Here is a 15,020-nt window from a genome sequence, read left to right as displayed (position 1 = left end):
TAACTAGCCATGAAGAATCATTTGTATCCTGGATTTGTATCTTTCCCAACTAGACTAAGCGGTTTCAGAGTAAGAATCAGGTCTTTTACCCTCTGTATTCTCCCACAGTACTCAATGAATGTGGGTCTATTGGCAAAGAAAAGACTGAGTCCAGGCCACTGGGCAATGCTGTGCTGCTGCCCCTGGTGTTAGGACAGAGGCAGTGACATCCCAAAACCCCATCATCTGCCTTCTCCCCGCTGGAAGCCTCCTTTCATACATTTATCAAGACAGGAACACCATAGAGCCACCTGCAGTATGTGAACTTTTTATTCTTCATAAAGTGCTCAAAACATGAAGAACAAGCTCTTTATAAACAGGAGTAACAACTAGGAAGACAAACAGCAAAGCAAAACTGTGCCTGCTCTCTGCCCACCCCACCTGCAACTCTCCAAGTTGTGGCCAGGAGCAGAAACATCCAACGGGAACCTTGGGCTTCAACTCAAAACTCTTCTGAAGACATCCTTGCCCTGGGCATTTTGAAGGCCCAGTCAAGAACGAGCAGAAGATCAGGGTCAGGGCTGGTAATGAGTAGAGCCCAGAAGAATATGTAGTGGAAGAGTGCTCCCCTTCCCCCAGAAGAGATACCTACCCAACCCCCAATGACCCCCAAAAAACATGACCCAAGACCTGGATACCTGTGGACACTCCTCAGCTTTGATGAGTGATCCTTAGGGTAGATAACATTACAGGGGCTTTCCCCTTGTGTGTGGGGCTCCTCTGCTTCATCCTGGCAGAAGACATCACCCATAGAGCACATCTCCTTCCAAGGCTTTTAGAGAGATCCCACAGGCCCCCTCAGGAAGAAGAGGAGGTCCCAGAGGAGCTCTCACCTCCTTGCTGGGCCAAAAGTATCCTCCTTCAGCACCTCACCCCAAAACCTTTGCTAAAGCAGGGTACCCCAAGTCACTAAAGGTTCCCTGCAGATGCCATGGGAAGCCTGCCATGTTTTCTGCAAGCAAACCAGGGGCTGGGCCAAAGGACAGACACTTCATTTCAAAGTGCACTGCAGCCAAGCCAGGCAAGGCCATGGGGCCGAAGGGACAGGCTGAGAGAGCAGCTAGTAGATGACAGGAGGGCAACAAAGGCTTTTTCCTAAGTATAGGCAGAACAGGACCTCCTACTTCCCGAATGTAGTTGTTATCCCAGGAAGCCTCTCGGTTGGGGTTGAGGGAGGAGGAGAAGGTGGCAGGAAAGTTAAAGGAGCAGTGCCAGCTTCACCAGACCCTTAACTGAAATTAACTCTAGGGGAGGGGTACAGGAGCACAGCAAGGCTGACCCATCCTCCTTTCCCATTTCCAGGGCCTGACAGATCAGGCCCCATGTGCTCAACAGGGAGGGAGGGGGACACCAAACAGAGGGAGAGGTCTACATCCAGAGGCTCTTGACCCCACCCACAAAAGGCACATTTTAATTGGTTTCCAAAAGTTCAAACCCCACAGCAGCACAGAGTTTTGGCATCCGGACAGGCAACAAAAACAAAGATGGAGGCTTGATCCCCAAACATAAGCAGCCCAAAGCCCTGAGGCCTGTGGAGGGGCCCACAGCTTGGAGGTGCGCAAAGAGGTGCTCTCCTCACCCTTGCCCCAGCTCTCCACACATTCACACGTGACGCTCAATGGGAAGATCAGAGGAGGAGGGCACGGGGGGGGGCGGGGGGAGAGAACACACATCTCCCTCCATCCACATGGCCCTCGCTTTGCAAACTGCTGGAAACACACAAAATCAGGACACAGCACAGAGAAGACCAAACCATACAGGCTCCTTGCTCTCAAGGGAACAGACATGAGGCTCAGTTACCCATAACTGCAGACCAGGCAGCTTGGTTCTTGCCACAGCCCCAGGGATGCTAGGAGCCCTCTAGGGGCTGGAGACAGATGAGGGGGACAAGGGTTTAGCCTTGGATGAAATGACTGACAGTTGTTGTGGGGTAATAAAGTATGTCCCAGATACCACATCAAATTGCAGCTCACCCTTGCTCTGACTTGAGGGCTGAATTCTTTGTTTCAATTCTCTGGAGCCCCCAAAACTAAGGGATACAAAAACAGGCAGGTGGGAAAGACCCAGGGAGGGCTCCCAAAGACACACAAGTTGTACATGGAACCTGATGCCTCCAATGGGAGTCCCAAGGGCCCCCCTTCCAGCAACCCCCATGGAGGCAGGAGGGAGGGGGAGCAGGGAGTGACAACGGAGGACAGACAGCAGCCTGCCCAGCTGAGAGTGAGTACAGCGGGAAGGAGGGCAGCGCAGGCCCAGTTTGGGCAGTGGGCTCACGCCCACCCTCCCGGGGGCAGGGGCGAGGAGGGCTACTTGGAGGGGTCCGGGGGGATCTGCAGCAGTGTGGGTGAGGTCTCCATGATCCGCACCAGCAGCCGGTCAATGTAGCTCTCCAGCTCCCGCACGTGCTCATCCCGCTGGCTCAGCTCCCGCTCCCGCTGCAAGAGCAGGCTGATGAGCTCGTCGTGGGTCAGGTGGTAGTACTTGGCCGACTGGTCCAGCACACCTGAGTCCTGAGGCCAGGAATGAGAGTGAGCAGGGCAGTCTCAGGCCTACCTGCCCATCCGCCCACCAACACCCAGATTTCACCCTTACCGGCCCCTGGAGCGGCCTCCGTCTCCAATGCAAGAGACCGCCTAACCGGCTTCAGGGGCCTGGCGTGGGGGGATCGGGCCTGCCCTTTGGTCCACCCTGCCCAGCACCCCTGCTCCTGACCTCGGGGCGCCTGACCTCTCTCCACAGCACCACACGTCTGGCATCCTGTCGGGCCTCACCTTCAGCCTCTTGGTGTCCAGAGTCTGGCCAACTTGGGGGGCTGGAGCCACAGGCTGCACGCTGCCCGATGTGACAGTTTTGAGCTTCTCCAGCCCACTGCTCAGAGCTGTGCTCAGACTGGAGCGGGACTGCTTCCTGTCTGGGCTGCCCTCCACAGGGGCAGCACTAAGTGGCTTCACAGGGTGGGGACTGTGGAGACAGAAAGGAGATGCGTTATGGTGTGGGGGGGAGCGCCACGAAAACACGGGGCCACCTTGTCTGCCGGACCAGCAGCTCTGCTGGCCAGGAATCAGCACTTGGTGGTGGCTGCCCCTGCACAGCCAAGGCCTTGGGATGGCTGCAACCAGCGCTCCTCAGCAAGCCTTCCCTCCTCCTCCCTCGCTGCTCTCCTCACTCCTCAATCCCACCGCCTGCCCCCTCTCCATTTTACTCCCTCAGAAGGCCTGCCCCTTCACAGGAACAGCAGAGGCCGGCCCACAACCTTCTCTGCACCTACAGCCAGTCGTTACCAGGGCCACCCCCTCCTTCTTCCCTCCCGCTTCCATACTGTAACCTTTCTCTGGGGGACTGACTGACCCTCCCAGTGTCCCCATTTTCCCAGGACTGGGGACTCCCGGGCTGTGAGGCTTTCAGTGCTAAAACCAGGAAAGACCCGGGCAAACTGGGACACTTTGCTGCCCACCTCTCTAACTGGTTGCTTCCCATCAGCATTTACACCAGCCTGAGAAACCCACCCAGCTATCCGCCCTCAGTCATGCTCCAGCTCCCCTTCCTCCTCACCCAGCCCCACCAGAGCATGCAGACTGCATTCTGTCCCTAGAAGTTCTTACCTTTCATTGATTCCTCAACCCATCAGAATGGGGATGTTGGCCCTGTCAGCCCATCACAAGTGCTCCTGCTGAGTCCTCCAACCCCTCAGCCCTCAACTCACTGACCTCTCTGTGGAGTTGACTCTTGGACCTCTCCGTCCTTTGGCCTGCTCTCCCTCATCCCCTGCCCCCAAGACCTCCCTCTGGTTTTCTGACCTCTGGCAGTCTCTTCTCAGTCTTAACTGCTAGCCTGCCCTTGGATCCCTCCCTTCCCCGCCTGGGCCCCCACCCCCCCTAATGTCCATCTCCAGCCTGGACCTCAGCCCTGAGCTCTGGGCCCACACAGACTTGGAGGCTGGCTCGCTCCACTCCGGGTCCAGCTTGGGCGCATCACACTCACCTCCACACCTATCCTCTCCTGCACCCCTCCCAGCAGTGTATGGCTCCAGCCAGACCCCTGGGAATCCTTCTGATTCCTGTGTCTCAGCTCCAGGGCTAACAAACATCAAACCCTGTTGCCTCTCACCTTCTCTCCCACCGTCCCCTTCTCTCCAAGCCAGTGCTAGCTAAACTGCCTTCAGCTATACCTGCTAACTCATCTCCTCAGAGGGAGTCTTGCCCACCTCCATCCACCCGTCTGTTCTGCTATGGGATGGTGATCTCAGCCTCTCCAATATTTAAGCTCTTTACTGGCTCCCTATCAGATTAGAAAACACAGTCTCTAACAGAATTGGGCCCTACCCTTTCTTCCTGGGCCTCTACTCCACACACTGCAGCAAACCAGGAAAAGTGCTCTTTCTCACCTTGCAGGCTCTCACAAAAGCTGTCCCTCTGCAGAACACACTGGCCCTTCACCTGCTGGCCTGCTAACTCCTACTCATGTTTCAAAGCCGTGCAAGGCCACTTCCTCTAGGATAAATTTCCCTGATTCCCCTAAGCTGACTACAGTGACCCCGCTCTGGGATCCCTCAGCACCCTGGACCTGTGACAGCTATGCAAACTGCAAGCATCAGGCCCCCGAATCAATTAGCCTTTCCCCAAGGGACCTCTTAAAAATCTATGCTTACTTCACAGAGGATTTGGACCATTCAGAAGTAAGGAGCAAAATGGTTTAGCCCAAGGCCCTGAACTCCATCGGAGGAGGGCTAGCCCAGACCCAGAGAAGCCAGCTCTGTTACTCAGGATAGGGCCGTGGATTCAGTCCCACAACCTGGAAAGACTGGCAGAGAGCCCAGGCAGGGGGACAGGCAACAGGGAAAACAACTTATTTCTCCCACCTAGGAGTTTGCATTAGGGATGGGAGCTTGAAACCTGCTCTGATGCTGCCCACGGACTGTGCCTGGGGAGGGGAGGAATAGCCGGGGGGCATAAAGGAACCCTGAACGGGGCCTGGGCTCTCAATCTGATTGCCCCCCATACATCGGAGGGACTCTGGACCCCAGAGCTCTCAAGACCCCCATTTCCTCCTCTGAGAAATGGGGATAGCTCTATTTGGCCCATCTACTTCAAGATGTAAGGGACATGCTGAATTCAGACATGAAGCCAACTCTGAAGGGAATAAAGCTTCCCAAAGGGAGTGAGTATAATCGGAAGTGAGGCTGGAATGCAGCAGGGCCAGCTGAGGACGCTGTCCTCACAGCAAGGAAGCTGTAACCACCTCCTCTCCCTCCCCTCTGGGAACGGCTTCACCCCCCCCCACCCCCCCCACTGGCACAGCAGCCTCGGGTAGCCTGACTCCTTCCCTCCCACTTCTCATGTATCAGCACGGGCGCCCTGGGCCAGCTCCCCATGGGTGCACTTCTGTCTTCCTCACTGGACTGGGAACTGTCCAGGCATACCTACCGTGGGGACAATGTCCTTCCTCTCTATGCGGCACCTGACACACAGTGGATGCACAGTGAATCTGGATGACTACATGGATGAGCTGGTGGGTGGAGGCTCCAATCCAGAATCCTCACCCTGCCCTGCTCAGCAGAAAAAGCAGCCCCCTCTGCTCCCCCCACTTCTTCACTCAGGGCTCCTAGGGTACTGCATCCTTCTGGACTTCACTGCCCCCATCAACCCCAAGTGACCTGTGTCTCCTGACCTCAGCTCTGGTCAGCCCTCACCAGTCAACCCGGTGAGGTCACAGCCTCATCATTCTTCCCAAACAGACCAATGCCACGCTGACCATAATCACAGAGGCATCCAGCTCCCAGCCACAGTCCTAAGCACCTCGGGACCACCCCCTGAAAAGGCGCAGACGCAAACCAATGAGGCGCCGGATGGGGCTACAGACCCTTTTTTCTGGGGGCAGGGGCGAAGTCATTTCATTTTTCTTTTTGTCCTCTAAACAGCTCTTGGGCTTTCTCTCCCACTGACCTCAGTACCAGTCCCTCCTCTGGCTCTCTGCCTTCCACAGCCCACTCCCCTGTGGCCCCCACACTGCCCCCGGCACCCAACGCCCCTTGCAGCTGAGTGCCTGAGCTCTCCTCCCCCCTCCCCTGCCAACCTACACCGGCTCTGTCCACTCCATTCCTCACTCCCTTCACCTCAAACCCCTGGTTTGTGGGGCACTCTGCTTGTCCAAGGGCCCAAAGAGGACACAGTTTCAGGGCCAGTACCACAGAAGGGCTCCTTTCTTCAAAGCCTCCCCTCTCCTGCCTCAGGGGGAAGGAGCCCTTCATCTGCCCCTGGAAGGGCTGAGGCTGGAATGTGAACACCTCAGCCCCTGGGCTGCTTTGCCCCCCTCCTCCCACCTCCTCCTGCAGAGTATTCTCAGGGTGACAGCTCACCTGGCACTGGACTGTGGCTCCTCAGCTGGTCGTGTCTCCAAGGGCAGAAGCACAAGCGGGGAGGCTGGGGTGGTTGCAGCGTGGTCCTCCCCAGGTGGGGCAGGGGAGCCCCCAGGGGAGGCAGCTGGCTCCCCAGGGGTTGGGGAGGAAGAAATCAGGGGCTGAGCTCCAGGCAGAGAACATGGAGGGCTGGGGCCCCCATGGCGGTGGCTGGCCCAGGGCGGGAGAGGGGGTGGTGGGAAAGCAGGCTCTGGGGGAGTGGGCAGCTCTTCTGGACCAGAGAGGATGGAAGATTCCCTGGACCCTGGAGGGGATGTGGACGGGAGACTGGGGGGGTCCTGGCTCCCCTGAGACAAGAAGGGGTTCAGGGCATCCTCCTCTGAGGCCCAGAGGTCAGTGTGTTGGGAGCCATCTGGCAGGGGCCCAAGCCCCTCTCCTACTGGTCCCTGGCTCTGGGCCTCAGGACCCTCAGGGCTTTCTCCTTTCTCCGGAGCCCCCCAGATCTGCTGACTCTGAGGAGCCAAGCTCTTTGAGTAACAGGTTATGGGTGTAGGACCCTCAGGGCAGCTGGTGGGCAGGGATAAGGAGGGCCCAGATACAGGAGGGCTGGCACCCTCCACTACATCTTCCAGGCCTGGCCCACCCAGCAGGGTTCCAGAAGAATGGCTGTCAGACTCTGACCCAGGTGTCTCGCCCTCCTCCTCGGCCTCCTGTGGCCCAGCAACCAGCGAACTTGGCAGGTTGTCTTCTCCTCCTGTCTCCGCCCCCTTGCTTCTCAGCCCCCCTGCAGCCGCCGCCATAGCTGCTGCCTCCTCCTCCTTCTCCTGGGAATCTGAGGGCGTGAAGAGGCGTGGTGGCTTGGGAGGTGGCCCGCTGGGCTCTGGTCCCTGGTCCGACACCTGCTCAGGTTTGGGCTCTGGCTCAGGCTCCGGCTCCAGGTCCAGGTGGGGAGGCTCCTCACTCCCCCCGGGGCTCACAGGTTCTGGTGACTCTGGCTGCATCTGGGGAGGAGGCAGCTCATCAGACTCTCCCCGCAGGACTGGTGAGGACGTCTCAGCTGCAGGAGAAATGGTGACCACATCCCAAGGCCATGAGTCGTCGACTGTATTGAGCTCGTGCAAAAGCTGGCCTTTGCCTTGGGAGGCCGCCTCCTGGCCCTCAGGGGTGTCGTCTGGGCCAGGCAGCCTTTCCCACACACTGATCACTTCAGGGGAGCTAAACAGAGACGTCGCGCTGTCTGCCGGACTCTGCCCTGCTTCCCCTCCTGGGGCTGGCGACCCCCTGTCTGCTTCAGAGTCTGAGGCTCTCAGGTGCAGCTGGGTGGATGTAGAGGGCAGGCCGGCCCCTACCGACCCCAGGGGACCCGGGTCAGCCACACTGGTGCTCTGGCGGTCCAGTCCCAAGTCCAGAGGAACCCTGGGCTCCAGCCACATGCCGCTCCCGCCTCTTCCTCCTCCCCCAGGGGCCCCCCGGGGCTCAGCTGCCTTCACTGTCATGGCCCCGTGGCCTTGCTCTTGCAGCCCAGTCACCTCCAGCCCCACTCCTCCTGCAGGGGCCAGGCTCTTGCTCCTGGCCTCTGGACACAGCCTGCTGGCAGCAAAGACGTTGAAGGTGTCGTCCCACTCAGGCGGGGCTTTCCCAGGGGAGGCCAGGGGAGTGGGGCTGTCCCTCGAGGCACTGGGGAGAGAGGGAGCAGGTGAAGGACAGTTTAGTGCTATGTCGGCTATGAGTTCCTCGAAGAAAGGGTTGCTCTGCATGGAGGTGAGGAACGGGTTGGTGAGACCCAAGAATCCAGATGGGGCGGCTTCAGGGGCGGCTGAGGCAGCAGTGACAGAGGCGGGGGAGGCGGCTGCAAAAAGGTTAGTGCTTAGCATGGGAGCAGCGGTGGGAGCAGGAGTGGGGAGGGCCGGAGCACAGGGGGAGCAGGGGAGGTGCTGAGGAAGAGCAGCTGGGTCAGGTTCTACCTGAGGAGACACGTCCAGGCTGTGGAGGGAGACAAAACCGTGAGCCTCCTGGTTAATGCCAAGACCGGAAACGGCCCTGCTGAACATCACTCGCCTGCCCCCCACCTGCCTGGGGCCAGGTACCACAGGCCACACTCACACGGGCTGGGTTCAGGCCGCTGGGCCAGGGGGCCAAGGGAAGACCCCAACACGTAATATCATTAGGGGCTGCCCAAGGAGGAAGATTCTGGACAGAGCTCATTTAATCCCATTTACAGGCAGGATCCCAGCCCAAGCCAAGTGTTCTTCCACGGGCCCAGAGGCTGAAGACCTCTACTCAACACCAGACTTACGTCCACAGAACCAATCAGAAAGTCTCTTATATCCCTTTAAGGACCAAGAGAGGAAAGAAATACTAGCTGCTGGGAGGGGATAGAGGCCAGAGAAAGGCCAGGCCCAGAGATCCGGCTGGGCAAAGCCAGCGCGAATAGAACCCAGCAGGGCCCCTGGGATTCTGACCACAGGAACAGATGGGTTCTACCGACCCCTTGCAGAAACACGAGGTAAGGACTGGGCAGGCATCAGACACGACAAGGTGTCAAACAAAAAGAACCCACCTCTCTAGTTTCTTGGAGGGAGTAGCATCACATGCCCAGATGGACAGCAAGACCCTGCCGAGGCTATCTCCTGCCAGGCGCCCACCAGAGGGTGCCCCTCCCCCAGGGCACCCGCGGGCCAGCCTCGAAAGCAGCCCTGCGTGGGAGACGAAGCCTGGAGTGTATCAGCAGCGGCGACTCCGGAGGTCACCAGGGGCCTCTTGGGCCCCCCCCCCACAGACTGACCGCTGGCTCCCCTGGGAAAGCCATCCCATGGCAGTGGACCCACACTCCCACAGACACTGGAGAACACTCACTGACCGCTGGGGGAGGGGGCATCCCCTGCGCTTACACCTCAACTATGGGGCACAGCTGACTTGTGGGCATGAGCAGACTCTGAAACTAGAGCTCTTGGCTTCCCCAGGACAACCCCAGGAGACAGAAAACCGGGAAGACAGTGCAGGTAAAAAGAGGGACCCCATGCCCCAGTTTTAGCACTCTGGCAGTGGTTGGCAGCTGTCTTGAGGCTGAGCCCACCTGTCAGGCGCAGACCTGGGTGGCCTCACCTGCTGCCTGCTTCACATCTTCCAGCCCCCACTCTACGCCGGGAGACCCACATTCCTTGATCCCTGCCCAGGTGAGCGTCCTGACGACTCCTATGCCTTCATCTTCTCCACTCAAGCTCAAGCTGCTGCGTCTCACAGGGAAACACCAGGGGCAAGCCCAGGGGTGGCAGAAGCCAGGCTTTACAGCCAGCCAGTGAGGAATGCAGATTTGGGTTGTGGCGGGGGGGGGGGGGGGGGGGGGGGGGGGCGGCACCTATGGAAGGAGGCCAGGAAGGCTGGAGCTCACCAGGATTTTTCTGGGTACCAGGGCCCAGACAGAGCAGGCCACACACAGAGCTGGGCAGAGTCTGGGCTAGCTTGTCTAGAAACACTGGGGGCGGGGGGGGGGGGGGTTGGAGGGAGGGGCAGGCAACGGGAAGGGGTCCAGTTCAACCAGCTGCAAAGGTGGGCTTCCCAAGATAGTCTCTGAGTCAGTGATCCCAGCCTCACAGGCAGGGCACAGCCAGGTCCCAAAGCCTGGGTTTCTCTTAAGAATCCAGCTTCCCAGAGACTCTCCTGACTCTTTTGCCATATGACTCCCCATCCAAGGGTGACTTCTCAGCCTCATACTACCTCCTAGAGATTGTGGTGTGGGGGTGGGCGAGAAGGTAAGAGAGTCCTGTTGACTCCCACTCCACCAGGCTTCCCAGCATTTCTCTGCCTCTGTGGTCCTAACATGGTGAAGATACCGAAAGAGGTCAAATCCTGGGCCCAGAGTCCCAACCCCCCCAAACATCCCTTCCCCCTTTACTCCAAGTTGGCTACAGGCAGACCCAGGCATACGTGCCTACCTCGGGAACCAAGGAGAGCAATGGACCACCACCACGTGGGTCAAGGCCCTGCCCCCGGCCTGCCCCCCCAACCCCACTGGAGCACCCATACCGGACCACAGCTCAACCCTGCCAGCAGGACTCAGCCCCCAGGAACAGGGCTACTCTGAGCCACCTCTCTCTCCAGTCCCCTTTGTGACAAGTGACCAGAGGGGTCTGAAGGAAGAGAACTCCATCAACATTAAACAGCACCTGGTTTAGCTCTGCACACTCCCCCCTCCCTGCTTAGCCTTGGCCTGGCCCCACTCACCCTTGTGGTCAGACAACAATCTGGCTGGCCGTCAGGACGGCAGGGCAGGAGAGCGGCAGGGAAGTAGGCCGGGAGCCCCAGGCAAGGCTAGCACCCTCCCCTCCACTGGCTCCCCAGAGGTACACACAAACCCGTTGGTATGCAACCAGCCAAGGGCTCTCCCTAGAGGAAGACATTCCAGGTTCCAGGCCCTGCAGACTCCCACCTCTGAGAGCATCCTGCCCATCCCTCCGACCCAGTGACATTCCCCCCACCTCTGCCTCCCCCCACACCTCCCCTGCCCTGGCTCCACACCAGGTGCACACTTGAAGGTTCTCACTTTAAAATATCCCCTACCTACCAGTCCATCTGGCACAGATCAGAGACCATTCCCATATGTGGTTACATCTGCAGGTTATGCTCGGAGGACAGGGCCCACTGTGCCAGCTAGCACAGTGCCATCCCCCCACCATGCAGAGGGGACTTTAGCATATACGGACTTGGCTTCTCTTTTAGGAACAAAGTTGGGGGAAGAAATGAGAAGTCCAAATGTCTCTGCCCCTGCAACCTGACGGAATAAAACTTTAGGGCCTGCAGGAACCTTAGGACAACTGGTAGAACCTGCCCCTTAATGCAGGAATCACCCCTTCTCTCTGACAGCCCCCACCGCTTAAACACTGCCATGGCTGGGCGACTGACAGCATCACACCAGGCTACCTCTGTAGCTGGAGGCCAGGTTCCACTGGTGGACAGCTCTTCCTTAGGCTGACATGAGCTGTGTGTCCTTGTCATTCCCACGCACTGGTCCCAGAGGTGGCATGTGGATCTGCAAAGGCTCTCCACGAGGCAGTCCCCCAAGAGGCCAAAGCCAGCCTTTGAGGCCTACGCCCCCAGCCAACATGCCCTTCAGCCAACCCTCCAAAGGCAGGAGCTCCGGCTGCCCTCCTGAGATGGGCCTGACGCCCAGGAAAGGTGTCCAGGAAACTGGACATATCCTCCCCCATCATCTGGGCACAATGAGGTGACAGAGAGGGGCCCAGGAAGCTCTAAGTAGGGATACCACATAATTTACCTTCCAAACCAGGACATTTTTAATATGGTAAAAGGGCAATATTAACTATAGCAGGAAAATAGGCACAAACAGGATGGATGGCCACACTAACTCGAGGTCACCGGGCATATGTCATGTCCCTCATTGACCCCACGGGGAATGCCACTGAGACTCTGAGCTTTCAGCAGCCACTGCACACTCCAGGCTCCGTGGGACCTCGATGTCCTACTTCTGGTGAGGGGCTGGGATAGATGCACAGACCACCAAAGGCCACCACAATACACCCGCCCCCATGTTGTACCACACTTACCCCAATTAAAAAATATTTGCATCCCACACTTGGTCCCCTATTGTACAGGGTTCTATGGTTAGCGTGAAGAGGATGTGGCAGGCAAGCTCTGGTGGCCTGCCCACAGGGAGCTTCTTCTCCAAAAGGGTCAGAGAGGGATAGACACAAAGGCAACCCTGTTTGGCTCTGGTGGGGTTAACACGCTTGGTCTTGACAGTCCTCACACAGTACGTAGCTCGTGCTGCAGCTCAGGATGCATGGCTCACAGTGGGCTGGTGAGCAGGGCCGAGTCCCGGGGCCCAGACCCTAGTCTCAACTACAGCCGCCCCTCCCCCACCCAGGCACACACACAGCCATGGGACCCAGCCGACAAGGGCCAGGTCAGGACGAAAACAAGGACCATCTTTTCTGCCCTGCATACCCTGGTTCCTTGTCTCCCAGCCACTGGCTTCTCCAAAAGCAGCAGCTTTTTTTCTGGATACCGCGCACCCAACACATAGTGCTTCAGGCCTCTCTGTGGGGTACCAGTGCCATGTGGGAGCACTAGAGGGCGCCGCTGCCCTTTCCAGTGAGGAACACCCAGCAATCCACACTGGTAGCCCCGGGGGGCACAGGCACCCAGAACCTCTGGCCTGTGGACAGATGCTGGAGCCCCAGCAGGGGCCTGCAACTACCTTCAGTCACTCCGGTTCTGGGTGTCTGACCTACAGCTTCCTGCCGTGAATTAGCTCACTTCTCTTTCTCGCCTCAAAAGCCCAGAGCATGCCTTCTGGGCCAGGACCAACAGTCATTTGTTCTTGGCCATCTTCCTGGCTCTGTCAAGGCCCAGCGCCTGGGCGATGCCAACGGGCTCAATGACCAGGTCTCACGCCTGTCTAGGCCGCCCACTTTACCCCAAGAACTCTTGCCCCTGCGGCCTACGCCCTCAGATGAACCCCAGGGAGGGCAAAGATCCCTGGATGCCCTCCATCCTGCTGAGGACAAGCTCAGAATTCAAGGAGAAGGGCAAAAACCTCAGCTTCCTTATGTCACTCAGTGACCCAGCCTGACTCTGAAGGGCAGCTGGGAGATATGGAGACACAGGAGAGGAAAACAGGAGCTGTAAGCAGGAATGAGGACAGTCCCAACATCACTCAAAGTAATGGCTCACCGGGGTCTGAGCCCAGAGCCTGCGCACATGCACAGAAATGACCTCACGAGAGATGTCCCCCAGCGTCTGTCTGTCCTGGAGAAGGCCCTGAGATGATCCCTAGACAACAGCCCTGAGCCCGTGGTCTGCATTCCACCTGACCCAGGCCCCCCAGCTCCTCCCAGCAAATGCCCTATCCAGGTCTCCTGCCACCTCCCTCCATAGCACTACCCACAAATCTCAACTGTCACAGGGCCACGGGCCCATCCCCTCTCCCCCCATCTTCCCTCGGCTGCAGGTGGCCAGCAGTTCCCCTGGGGTCTGGCGAGTAGGGGCAGGGCGGCAGGGACAGAAGCTGGTGTACCTAGCCAGGGAGGCAGAGGGCGGCATCACCCGGAGGCTGACCCGCCCCCCCTGCCCATCTGCGAGGTGTAGGGGCAGGAGAGGGCTGCCAGGTGGCCCAGCCTGAACCCAGAAAGGCCTGGCATTTCTCTCCCCAAACGCTCTCAGTGGATTCGAATTCCACAGGGAAAGAGAAGAACCAGGACCACGGGATCCTCTCCGCTCTCCTGGGGAGGGGCTGTAGGAGCCTCTCTCGGCCCTTCTGCACCGTGCCCGGCCTCCGTACCCCACCTCCTGCCCACAGACCCGTCAACAGGGGAGGGGCAGGCTCACTGAGAGCAGAAACTGTCGCCCGGCCAAACCGGCAAGGGCCGCCACAGACACTGCCTGTCCAGTGCCGGCCCCAGGCCCTTGGGAAGCAGGGACATCTGCTCCTAGGACCTACGCCTGGCGGCCCTCCCTGCACCCTGCTGGACAATGCAGCAGCCTCCGATGGTCAGAGTTAGGAGGAGACCAAGGGCCAGGGTGGGGGGCCAGGGCTGCGATACTGCCTTTCGGTCATCTGAAAGACCAAAGGTATATTTCTCGTATGTATGTGGTCTTCGTCCACAGTTTCTGGCTCACAGGTTCCAAAACCCTTGGAATTTCCTGAGCAATAAGAGCATCTTTTAATATTTGGTCTCTTGTCCTCACTTCCTGAAATGCTTCAGAGCCAGAAAAGTGAAATGGGCATCTTGTTATTCATAACAAGCCCCTTCCCACCACAATTGGGGTTTGTGTTGATGAGGTGACTTTTTAAAAAGCCCCAAAGGACCTGAAGGATGGAGGCTGGTTGCCAGGGGAACCAACCGTGAATAGAAGGGTGGAACTTTCAGTCCCACCCTGATTTCTGCAGAGGAGATGGGCTGGAAGTTGAACCGACCACCAATGGCCAATGATTTAATCACTCGTACCTGTGTGAGGAAGTCTCCATAAGAACTCCCAAGGATGGGGTTTGGGAGCTTCGGGGTTGATGAACACGTGGAGATACAGGGGGAGTGGAGTGCCTGGAGAGAGTACGGAAGCCCTGTGCCCTTTTCCCAGACCTTGTCCTGTGCATCTCTTCCATCAGGCTGTTCCTGAGTTACAGACTTTTATAATAAACCAGCGTAAGCAAAATGTTTCCAAGTTCTATGAGCCACGCTAGCAAATGAATCAAACTCAAGGAAGGAGGGGGTCACCGGAACCTCCACTCTATAGCCGGTTGGTCAGTAGCAATGTGACGACCTGACTTCCGGTAGGCATCTGAAGTGGCCGGTGGGGGTGGGGCTCAATCCTGTAGCCCTGGGCCTATGTGGGGTCTGATGCGTCTCTGGGTCAATAGGGTCAGCATTGAGTTGAATTGTACGGCATCCAGCTGGTGTCAGAGAACGGCTTGGGCATGTGGGAAACCAATCCCCACAGTGGAACTGGGTGCAGAATCCTAATTAGTATCAGAACTCTCTTGAGAACTTTCCCAGGGCCTGAGAGCTCCAGGACTCCTGCACCCCTTCCGTGGGTGGGACTCAGCACATGAAGAGAGGGGTGGGGGCATCAATGACTTGACGGCCATCTCTCAGGGGAAAGAGGTCAC

At 58.2% G+C, this 15,020-nt stretch overlaps 1 protein-coding gene across 3 annotated transcripts in view; it reads right to left on the bottom strand.

The window, feature by feature from the left end:
- Window positions 1–287: 287 nt before the first annotated feature.
- Window positions 288–15,020, bottom strand: part of RAB11FIP5 (RAB11 family interacting protein 5) — a 36,376-nt gene continuing 21,643 nt past the window's right edge. The window contains exons 4-6 of one of the 3 annotated variants that reach the window (XM_027621901.2): window positions 6,395–8,377; window positions 2,811–3,000; window positions 288–2,549 (exon numbers count right to left, since the gene is read on the bottom strand). In XM_027621901.2, coding sequence (XP_027477702.2) covers window positions 2,346–2,549; window positions 2,811–3,000; window positions 6,395–8,377 — 2,377 coding nt within the window. In that variant the 3' untranslated portion in view covers window positions 288–2,345. The remainder of the gene's footprint in view (window positions 2,550–2,810; window positions 3,001–6,394; window positions 8,378–15,020) is intronic. The other 2 variants (XM_027621902.2, XM_027621904.2) reach the window with 2 other exon arrangements.

The sequence above is a fragment of the Zalophus californianus genome, chromosome 8 (assembly GCF_009762305.2).
Source record: "Zalophus californianus isolate mZalCal1 chromosome 8, mZalCal1.pri.v2, whole genome shotgun sequence".
Taxonomy (NCBI): domain Eukaryota; kingdom Metazoa; phylum Chordata; class Mammalia; order Carnivora; family Otariidae; genus Zalophus; species Zalophus californianus.
The sequence above is the reverse complement of the archived record's forward strand: the minus strand, read 5'-3'. Positions and strand labels throughout refer to the sequence as shown.